Source organism: Lolium rigidum, chromosome 3 (assembly GCF_022539505.1).
Source record: "Lolium rigidum isolate FL_2022 chromosome 3, APGP_CSIRO_Lrig_0.1, whole genome shotgun sequence".
Lineage (NCBI taxonomy): Eukaryota > Viridiplantae > Streptophyta > Magnoliopsida > Poales > Poaceae > Lolium > Lolium rigidum.
The window spans coordinates 282867012-282878887 of record NC_061510.1 but is presented as its reverse complement, the minus strand read 5'-3'; the positions used below and the strand labels follow the sequence as shown (position 1 = coordinate 282878887).

General features: G+C 41.3%; 1 protein-coding gene across 1 annotated transcript; it reads right to left on the bottom strand.

Moving 5' to 3' along the window:
* Positions 1-7412: 7412 nt before the first annotated feature.
* On the bottom strand, positions 7413-11616 carry LOC124699593. Its single transcript, XM_047231868.1, has 3 exons — positions 11441-11616; positions 11049-11310; positions 7413-8253 (listed from the first exon to the last, which is right to left on the bottom strand). Exons 1-3 carry the CDS (start codon positions 11491-11493, stop codon positions 7747-7749), a joined length of 822 nt encoding a protein of 273 aa, XP_047087824.1. The 5' UTR covers positions 11494-11616; the 3' UTR covers positions 7413-7746.
* Positions 11617-11876: the final 260 nt, after the last annotated feature.

Genomic DNA, 11876 nt, shown 5'->3' with positions numbered 1-11876 from the left:
TTACGATAAGTCCTTAAGCGGCGCATGTTGAATTACGCCAGTACCCTGGGTTCGAGTCCAGGGACTTGAGCTTGAAGTAGCTACTTCTTCCCAAAGCTCTTTTTAACAAAAGAACTCAAAAAGACGAAGCATAAGACGCAAATGCAAAACATAGCAGAAATCTGTCAAAATAGAACAGCAGGCAGAGATCGAAATTAAAGAAATAGTTATATTGCTCAAATCGAAAAATTCTAAACTAACGAAAGTTAGCTAACATACTGGGCCATAAGTAAAAGAAATTCAGCTCAAAATAACGTTCTGGCGATTTTTAAGAATTTTTTCGTGACCACCACAAAGTCTGTTTCAGAATTGCAAATACCCCAAACACTGCTTTCTTTCTATTAGAGGCTACCCTTGGAAAAAAATAAAATAAAAATGATAAGAAGAGATTATTACAGTAGCAATAACTCCAAGACTCAACAAAGAAATAATAACATAAATAAAACATGGGTTGTCTCCCATAAGCGTTATTCTTTAACACCTTTGAGCTTGGCGCAGAAATGGTGCAAATCAAGTATTGTCAAGAGGTAAAGCATCAAGATCAATTACTTCTTCCAAAAAACCATTTGTATCATCAAGTACCTTAGACACCTCTGAAGATTCAACATGCAATTTTACTCTTAGTTGCACTAAAAGTATTATCAAATTTAAACATATCACGGGTTTTTGGTTTGGGTGCCTTAGGGACATACATAAATTTTTGTTCTTTCCCAGCAAAAGCTCTCTCCTTTTCGAAACCAAGAGAGGAAAAAGTTGAACTCAAAGTTTCCATAGCTTCTTCAAGTTTACCAATTCTAATAGTTCTATCATCATTTGCAATGCTACCCTCCAAAACAACAATTTTTTTATTGATTCCTCCTATCAACTCATTAGTATGGATATCATCAAAAAGTAAATTGGACAAACTTTTCTCTAAAGAATCTAGTCTTTTTACCAACTCTTCTAAAGTGATCTCAGTTTTAGCAACATTAATGCGATGACTTCCTACTAAACTTTCAATTAAAACATAGGCTTCCGAAGCGGGACCACCTAGGAAATTACCACCAACAAGAGTATCTAGAACATATCTATTCCAAGTAGAAATACCAACATATAAATTCCTAAGAAGAATCATAATAGAATATTTCTTAGTACATCTATGATGAGCATCACATATTCTATACAAAATATCTTTCAAACTTTCACCCCCTTGTTGCTTAAAAGTACGAACCTCAACTTCAGGGACATTCATTTTGCAAAATAAAGTAAACAACACAAATAAAAACTATACTAAATTTTTTTGGGATTTTTGATATAAAATGCAAACAAGATAAAAATAAACTATGCAAGCAAAACAATAACAAAGTAAAAGAGTTGAGAGTGAGAGACTCCCCTCGCAGAAGAGATGCTTTTCTCCCCGGCAACGGCGCTAGAAAAAGTCTTTGTGAGCGCGGATATGATGAAAGAGAATTTATGCACAACGTTGAGTGGAACCCCAAGAGGAAGATATGATGAGCACAGCAGGAAGTTTTCCCTCAGTAAGAAACCAAGGTTTATCGACCAGTAGGAGAAAAACGTTCTCTCCCGAGGTGTTGCGAACCAACTCGTGGCAGGGCGTACTGCCGGTTGATGTCTACGCACGCTTCTATTCCTATAGACAGTGTTGGGCCTCCAAGAGCAGAGGTTTGTAGAACAGCAGCAAGTTTCCCTTAAGTGAACCCAAGGTTTATCGAACTCAGGGAGGAAGAGGTCAAAGATATCCCTCTCAAGCAACCCTGCAATTACGATACAAGAAGTCTCTTGTGTCCCCAACACACCTAATACACTTGTCAGATGTATAGGTGCACTAGTTCGGCGAAGATATAGTGAAATACAGGTGATATGGATGAATATGAGTAGTAATAACAATCTGAATAAAAGATGGCGGCAAGCAAACATGTAACAGAACTTGTTGGAAACGGTGTTTCAATGCTTAGAAACAAGGCCTAGGGATCATACTTTCACTAGTGGACACTCTCAACATTGCAATCATAAAGGAATATAAATAAGCACTTCACTATGCTATTCTGAATTACTCTCGGCAAGATAACGAACTCTAATTCATCATGTAGGCAAACCTTAAAGATGTATTCCCAAGTACTAATAAACACCCCACGCTGTCACTCGTGAGCATTCATAGGAGGTACTAACACACCACAATTTCATAGAGACATCCAACTCAAATCATAACTCGGTGAATAAGTATTCGTGAAATATAGCCTAAGAGACCCACACGGTGCACACACTTGTCACCTTTACACACGTGGGACAAGGAGTCTCCGGAGATCACATAAGTAAAATCCACTTGAATAGCATAACGACATCTAGATTACAAAGCTCATCATATGGATCTCAATCATGTAAGGCAGCTCATGAGATCATTGTATTGAAGTACATGGGAGAGAGAGATTAACCACATAGCTACCGGTACAGCCCTTAGCCTCGATGGAGAACTACTCCCTCCTCATGGGAGACAGCAACGGTGATGAAGATGGCGGTGGTGTCGATGGAGATGCCTTCCGGGGGCACTTCCCCGTCCCGGCGGCGTGCCGGAACAGAGACTTCTGTCCCCCAGATCTTGGCTTCGCGATGGCGGCGGCTCTGGAAGGTTTCTCGTACCGTGGCTTATTCGTCTCGATGTTTTAGGTCAGGAAGGCTTAAATAGGCGAAGAGTCGGAGTCGGAGGGGGTCTGGTGGCTCCACACAACAGGGGGGCGCCCCCCCTTGGCTACGCCGCCACCACGTGTGGGGCCACCAGGGCTCCCCTCTGGTCCCTCTTCGGTGCTCTGGAAGCTTCCTTGAAATATAAGATCGTGGGCATTGATTTCGTCCAATTCCGAGAATATTTCCTTACTAGGATTTCTGAAACCAAAAACTGCAGAAAACAGGAACTAGCACTTCGGCATCTCGTCAATAGGTTAGTTCCGGAAAACGCATAAAATCATCATAACGTGTGAACAAAACATGTAGGTATTGTCATAAAACTAGCATGAAATATCAGAAATTATAGATACGTTGGAGACGTATCAGCATCCCCAAGCTTAGTTCCTACTCGTCCCCGAGTAGGTAAACGATAACAAAGATAATTTCTGAAGTGACATGCTACCAACATAATCTCGATCCAATAATGCTTAGTTTTTATTTCGTCCAATTCCGAGAAACTTTCATGTACAACTTTTCTGAAACAACAGAAAACAGAACTGGCACTGCGACACTGCGTTAATAGGTTAGTCCCAGAAAATGCTAAAAAGTATGGAAAAGTGCACATAAAACATATAAGAATTGTAACAAAACAAGCATGGAGCATAAAAAATTATAGATACGTTTGGGACGTATCACAATGGTCTACCAAGGGAGCTGCAAAGGTCCGTCGCGGGAGCTGCAATGGTGTGCCGCCGGAGTTGCAAAGGCCAGCCACTGGAGCTGCAAACGCTGGCAGCGGCTGCTGCAAGCGACCGACGTCGATGCTGCCAGCGGGGATGATGATATGGCCAGTCGGAGTCGACATGCTGCTGGCAGCACCGCCGGAGCTACAATGGTCCATCGCTGGTGCTGCAAAGCCTGGCCACCGGAGCTGCAAACGCTCATAGCGGCTGCTGCAAGCGCGCGTCGCTGATGCTACCGGCGGGGGAGACTGTGCGGCCAGCCGGAGTTGGCGTGCTGCCGACGACTCTGCCGACCGACAATGCTACAGATCACCTGATTGTTGAGAGGACAGAGGCGGCCAGACGAGACTGGTTCTAGGCTTCTGACGCATTCAGCGCTCCGCTTGTGGATGTATGGAGGCGCGGGTTGGTTTTTTGCGATTTAGGAATGGGGACACGTGTCAATCGGAGGATCCGGAGGCCCGGTTGTTTGCAGCCTCCGAAGGATCCTCAACACTTTCCTATTTTTTTTTGGCTCCAATGAACGATGTTTAACTCTGTTGAATACAAATCGTTACTGGCTCAGTAGAACTTTAGTCTTGGGAGGGGCGGGTCAACCAAATCCTTTATTTGGTAGTATTACCACTTTAGATCAATGCGCTCATGTTTTTTTTTCATGTTTAATTGACTTTATTGGATGATTAGCCATTGATTTTGATTCTCCAATGATTGAGTAATTACATGATTTAGCCAAATAAAAAGTACCTTCGTATGACGTGCCTTTTCGAAATAGCTGGAAGTGTTTTTTTTGGACTGCCTAACTATCATCTAGCTGAAATTGCAATTGGGCATAAGTCAGATTTCCCTTCCCCTCTGATACTAATAGCGTTTATTCTCTGATTTCACCATCCTCGTTTCAGTATTTATCCCGATCAGCTGAACAAAAAATAAACCATTCATTATTTAAGTCTGGGTTTTATCTTTTTTTTTTATCACGACTAGCCTATCAACCAGACACTTCAGCCTTTTTAGGCGCCCCTGAAGATATCAAAACATGGCCAACTTACGCACTATGGCTGCATCTGGGTATTTTTGTGCATTGTATATATTGGTCCATTTTATCAAGTGTCCGCACGTTAACATTCTATCTTCTTCCTCCATAGGTAGAGACAAATGGTTACAGGTCACGGTCTAATTCTGACACATCAACAAAAGATAGTATGGAACAAGCTCACGTATCCAGAACTGAACATATCACATCCTACGAGAAAATTCGGCAGAAATAGAGAGGGTCATCCGAGGAGAAGACCAGGACAAATTGAAATTCGTCACCAAGAAAATAACATCAGAAAAGGGGAAGCGGAAATGGGGAGCATCAAGTCGTTCTATTCTTGGGGAGGAGCAGCTGGTGATCTTAAGAAGGAAGTCGTCGTCGCTGAACCGTCGATGAAGATGAGCAGCAGGTCACGCGACTGCAGGGATGGGGTTGCAGTGAAATTCTTTACACATTCGAATGGAAAATAAGTGTAGGTAGAGGATGATACCTAGAGTAAAAACTGAACCAAAGAAGCAATATGCACGCCACACCTGCTTCTACACCCCTAGGAACCACCCGCTCTTTTTCAGAAAAACAATGCACCGACACTAGACAAAATCAAGATCTTGAAAAGAAGAAAATCAATAGATATGTACACCTCAAATTATTCAACAAATACCTAAGAGAAAAATAAAGACTAAACTATTCAATGAAACTGACGGACTGATACTTGATACTGAATACTGAAAAAAATGGACAAATCCACTAATCACTCAAGGAAGAAGACTGAAGAAAAACTATTGGATGTGGCGTCTGAATCACCTTGGGTGCAAATGGAAAATTATATTAGACAAGTCCGGGGCAAAATAGTGAGCCGTTTCCACTAAACAAACTGTCATAGAAAAATGAGACAACAAAAGAAACTTATGAAAACTTGAGGTAAAACAGAGTTGCTACATTATTCTTCCTTGATTGTGAGAGAAAACCCCATGTGATTGTGTGATAAAACCTGCTAGTACAAAACAAAGAGATTGTTCAGCAACATACCGAAACAAATAATGAAGACTTAAAAGTGAGGACAAATACACAAATGAAACTATAAGTAGCTAACTAATACTTGAGCTCAAAAAATGCGGTGAAGTAACAAGCCTATAAAAAACTATAGCACAACAAAATAATGAAAATTGATATAAGACAAGTATGCTTCGACCATCGGAGACTAAGGCAAAATGAAGATGGCTGAGGGGTTACTAAGACGGACCAAGAAACTAAAAAAGACACTGAGAACATGAAGACTAAGATAATGAGTTATCACACCTACATACTAATACTATAGTACGACCGCATGTCTAAGGTAATTATTGCTAATAATGAAGACTAAATTAACTATATAGAAAATGAAAACTTAGAGAAAGACTAAAAGCTAAAGAACACTTAACAACAAAGCTATGACTAAGAGAAGACTGCACTGATCAGATGATTTCGCAAATTAAATATTGAGACTAAGACTGGCAAAGACAAAGTAATGATAAGACTGAGGTGAATGAGAAACTAAGAGAAATTAAGATAAACCGAAGAAACTAAGAACAAGTACAAAGACTTAGGAAAGAGAATGAAAGAATTAATGAACAAATAAAAAATAGAAGGACTAAATAATAATTAAAATAGAGACTGAAGAAAGAGTGGAAATATTGAAGAACTCAAAGACAAAGAAAAATAAAATAAAACTAAAATGTCTTAGAAATGAAGTTGGATATTAAAATACTGAGGAAAGAGAAAATTAGGAAATCAAAAGAGAATAATGAAGAAATAAATAATGAAAAATGAAGGACCGAGTGAATGAAAAATGAAAGATAACACTGAACAAAAGATGACCAAAGAAAACGAGCTAACTAAAGTTGCAAAATGAAGGACTAAGTGAATGAATAATCAAAGGAATGATAAATGAGTGAATCAAAGACTAATAAAAAAACTAAGAGGAGAAAATTGAAAACTTAGATAATAAGATTAATGAAGACTGAGACAAAAATGATATAAAGAATAATAACTGTTGAAGAAACAACAAATGATACGATAAGATGGCCGAGAAGAATAAAATGAGGACTGAGTATCTCTTTGCTAAAAAATAGTCAAACAATGCATCATCTAAAATTCTCGTCATCCTAGAATGACAATACCTTATAGTGCAACAATTGCCTAATGAAAAATAATAAAAAGGACAAAAAATAGAAGGAGGGAGTTTGCAAAAGAAAAGATAATAACGGCTATTCCGTCACTAGGTGAGCTGTTTTGATCATGGATGTCGTCATATGGTGACCTGCAATTGGACACGTCACCAAATAAGCTTGCCCCGAAACAAACAAGATGTATCCATCATGCGGGAACTGCATAGAAAAACAACTAACGTGAATGAAAAAGTACTATGGGCATGCAAGAGCAAGACAATAGCAAAAGAGTAAACAAAATCCAGAATAAAAAGCCGATCTAAGCTATATTTGATGAAATAAATCAAGATACAGACTAATTATAAGTCAAGGATCGGAATAAACAAACATTCACGCAGGAGCACAGAGATTCGCGAGTACAAAAGGAATGGCCAGCGATCTGACTTAGAGCGAATTGTGATTTCAGCTAGCAGAAAATTAGGAGAAGTGTTTTTTTTTGCCCAGGGCTTGCTCATATAGAGCTCCACCACGATTGCTTATTTCATATTCGAACGATGTAAACTATACCAGCTATCCAAATATACTTCAAACAAGGTGAAAATCCTTTAGATTTCTAGAATATCTTGTGGTTGTCTCTTTTCATACACTTGAATCTTCCATGTATGGTGTTTAAATATTGTCAGAATAATAGTGGCTGTAGCAGAATCATACTTCTTTTTTTCGAAATGGGGAGTTTAACTCTGGCTACAATATATCAGAATAAACCAATTCTTCTTGGTGGTTGGAGTCTGAAACTCTGAACAACAGGATACACCCAAATCTATAACTGGTACTAACATGGCAAAATTGCAGTAGCTACTTTCGTCACTGGAGTACTATATTAGACTGCCGCTAGGACTTAGAAGCACGCGTGCAGTCGATCGTTTGCAAAGCCGAATAATGAACGTAATCGTATACACTACAGATTCTCGCTGGATCACGTAGTACAGATTCATGGCGTTGACAACAACCCTGAAAGCTGTACGGTGAATCACCTCGACACACCATGCATATATCTACAAAACCGTATTTACTTACGCCTAATGAGTAATGACAGCACGCACTAGCAGAGAATTGAGACGCTTTATTCTCCTGGATCACACGCCTCGTCGGAGCTGCAGCTACTTGCGGCCGCGTGCACCGCCGCCGCCGACGTGCAGGTGGTGGTGTGCGCGAGCTTCTTGAGCTTGGCGATGATGGTGACGAGCTTGTTGTCGAGGCGGCTGACGATGCAGCGCGGCAGCCACCCGGCCGCCGGGTCGAGCTGCACCACGTAGGTGACGAGGCAGGAGTCGGCGCCGTCGTCGTCGTGGAGCTTCTCGACGACCCACCCTGACTGGAGGAGCAGGCCCCTGCCGACGGTGCTCCGGCCCCTGGAGTCCCGCGGCAGCAGTCCCGCCGCGATCTCCTTGGGCAGCGACGCCACCGCCACCACCAGCGTGCCGTCGTCCATGGTCTGCCGCCGCTCGTACACGACCAGGTCCCGCCGGCGGAAGAGCTTGGAGGCGTCGCCGAACTTGAGGTGGATGATGCTCAGGTCGTCTCCCAGCTCCTTGATGTACGTGGCGTCAACGAGGTCAGACTCCCACTGCTGCACTAGATGAAAATTTCCATACATACATGTTAGAATTTGTATACCAACAGATGATGTACCATGCCAAATAAATAAGTTGTGACGACTAATTCTTAGTCGACTGAGAAGTAGCTTAATGCTCAGTCAAGTAACCTCATCCTGACTATATTGTGCGGCTTAATTAATTTTTTCTCTTACAATTTACTTTAGATTTAAAAAAATTAGTTACAGTTGGAAAAATCCCACCTGCAATTAAAAATCATAGTTGCAACACTACTTGCAATTAAAAATCATAGTCGCAACTCCATTAGTAACTAATAGGATGCACAAATCGTGATGCAAATCTATTGGGTTTGAATTTGATCAAGCACTAGCAATTCCGAACTAAATACATTGCAAAGACCCATTTCATGAGGCATATATTGTTACTGATTGAGATGTTGATATTTCTTTTGCAGTAACAAAGTCAAAGTTTGACTTTTTTGTTTAGGGAAGTAGGCCGAGTCAAAGTTTGACTTAAAACAATAGCAATATGACTTTTACAATATATGGGCCATTAACTTTCAGCCCTCATATGGCCCATTTTGCTCCGCTAGCTTAGCTAGCATGCACACTGGCATATCGTCTTCAATAAAAGGACCTATTGTTCTGAAAAAAATGCAAAAAAGACATATTCCCCTTAATAAAAATTTAAAAGACCTGTTCCCCCTCAAAGTAGAAAAGAGTGTGACCCAACCTACTGACATTACAAATTGGGTATTACTGTAGGCACATTGGACTACATTTTTCTCCAGTAGGAGTAAGCATAACTAGATACAGTGTAATAATGCAAGATTATTAGACCTACCTCTTTTTTCAGGAATATTAGTGGAGTGGAAGCATCCAAAATGGAAGAAGCTCAATTTACCAGATCAGGGAGCATGCAGGACCATCCTAACATGTATGGTGGGTACCAAGTGCCATGATCACCGAGTCGTGTACTTAAAGGGGTTAGGTCTTACCTTTTCAAACTTTTAATTTGTACATAACTTTCAAGTCAAAGAATGGCCGCCACATGTTCTTGTGTCCTACACATGTACACTATCCTTTTCTACAACCAAATCTAAATACACGAGACCTGCCCTTTTAAGCACGGAAATGAGAAATTTACAATAGACCATTTTATTATGATGTTGTGCAAAGCTCAAAAGAATTAAGATAACTCTCTTTGAACAAAGCTTAAGTTTGGCTCAAACTAAAATAAATATATCGTGTAAAAAATCAGCACATATAGATATGCCCTCACTTCAATCAGTGTTCTCCTTACATCAACCAAAAAAAAAATAGCTCAACAGATATGTACATATCACCATTAGACCACGAGTAGTTTTTTTCTTCTTCCCAAGCAAATGAGTGTTTGAGTTTTCTCGTGGAAAAGTTTAACGATCCGATTAACTAGTGACGATTTACACTTTGTTTGGTATTCCGGTGGATCATGATATACTCTTACCAATTTTGAGCCAACCTATTTGTGTTAAAATAGTTTAGCTGAACATAAACCGTGCCTAAATTCATGATGTCCTAGGTGGCAATAGTGTAGACTAAGGTTTTGGTTACCGGTTGGTGACCGAGTTTTCCGAGCAGCCCGGTAATTGTATTTACCAGGCAAAATAGTTCGAGACCTTTTGAATTGAGCCCAGCTCAAATGAGTTTTTTTCTAAAATTTCCATCATTTTTCTCGTTACCTAGTAATTAGAAAAATTAAAATAAATCCTAGATTTTGAAATGTATCAGGTAAGCGCTCTGGATTTATTGGTAATCACGCTAACCAATACTCCCTGGAGAAAAAAATACCTCTTCGGTAACCAAAACCGTGGTGTATTGTTTCAAAACTTTAAGTAAAGTCTGGATGAGGGGGGACACTGAAGCAAAATGAATCTTGAAGGTTGCAATGCTAGAAAAATAATTTATGTTTCCATTTTCATTCGAGGGATTGCATTTCATGAGTAAACTCTATTATGTTGATTGTGTGAGACTCCACACAGGACATGACATGGAAATCTCACCGAACAAAAAAAAAACCGCCCTAACGGTTCATCGTTAGCCGTTGGCTGGAACATGTGGCTCCACGTGCGCGTGGCCATGGCCTGATGCGCGCCACCGTGTAATCAGGATACTAGTTAATTAGCACGCATGCATCTAGTACTATGTCTCTCAGCTCGGCTTTCTCCGAGATGCCAAATGATTTGGCCTGTACTTGCGGGCTCGCAAACTCACGCATGCCCCCATGCGTCTGCTCCATCTGGATTAAAATACAAATACTGTCGATCGGGGTTTCAATTTTATTTTCAATAATCCATTCACGGGTAGGTTAAATTCGAGCGGCAAACACTGCAAACTGAATATGTTCAGTGGTCACGGGGTATACACATGTTTGGTTCGTAAATCACGAGATGCAGTAGGTTTTACTGTCATCGCTCTGAGCCTGTGACCACTTAAAGCGGGTCATAATTTGTGTAGCTAGCCAGGCAGCTGCTGACAAGACGAACCTCCTACCTAGACTAATCCAACTTGCACTGGAGTAGTATGCACTCATTCTAATCATCAAAGTACCTCTCTTTAGCTCTCAAAGCCAAATCACCCATCAAATCATCACGACAGCTGGCTTCTCCACACACCAAGTTAATCAAAACGCAACGCTCTGCTTAACGACTCAACACGTACAAATAATCCTCCAAAAGAAAGCCTCAAGTAATTTTTCTAGAGCATTATTTGTTGCATTAATAAGTTACTCTTCAGAAAAAATGATAGAACTAGCGATTTCATTACATTACCTTGGCGGCGTCGACGGCGTTGGCAACGGCCATGAACTGCTCCGGCGAGACGGCGTGCAGCAGCCACCGGCTCCGGAACATCTGCCCAGTCCCCAACTGCCGCTTCGATATCTCCACGCCGTTGAAGTACGCCAACGTCTTCCATCCGTCGTCCTCGCCGTCGCCGGCGCCCCGTCCGGAGTCCGAGGCGGCGAGCAGCTCCTGGATGCAGCTCTCGCTGGCGTAGCTCACATACCTCCTCAGAGAATCCTCGCTTATAGACCTTACGTATAACAATGACATGGAGGTTCCAATCAAGAACAAGAGACTTGACCTTAACTTGCGAAGATTGTAGAAATGTGATTGCTCACACCACACGCCATTATTAGTTCCTAGCTAATAAATATACATACCATGATCTTGAGCAAACGGAAGGGGAGGAGGTAGGAGAGCCGCCATTGCTCATGCTTCTTCTTCCTCTGACGATGATGAAGATGGCTGCCTGTGATGGTAATATTCTGATGAGTTCGGTAACGGAATGCTCTAATGGAGAAGGATATATTGGCTAGCGAGATGGAGCAGGTGTAGCTAGATTTTATATGTGGAGAGAGTAATTGGCCGGAGAGGCGAGGTTTTAAGACGAGAGGAAGAGTGGAAGGAGGCACATGTAGACGTAGTGATCCGGGCACATGGAGATGTCAGTGACAGAGAGGGTGGCCGGTGGAGGTTCAGCACTTAGCTTTGCTCTGCTGCCTACATACACCATACGGTAAATTAAGGACACAAGGGCATGGTGCTAAAATGCAAATGTTTCTGTACTTTCCCCTCCATGATGGCAGTATTTCTTTT

Bases quoted from the DNA above. Each gene is read 5' to 3' on its own strand.
- LOC124699593 (XM_047231868.1), bottom strand. From the start codon at position 11,493: ATGAGCAATGGCGGCTCTCCTACCTCCTCCCCTTCCGTTTGCTCAAGA. The intron at 11,311-11,440 runs GTATGTATATTT...GTTATACGTAAG, and splicing joins TCCGTTTGCTCAAGATCATG to GTCTATAAGCGAGGATTCTC. The intron at 8,254-11,048 runs GTAATGTAATGA...CATCTAGTGCAG, and splicing joins ACGCCGTCGACGCCGCCAAG to CAGTGGGAGTCTGACCTCGT.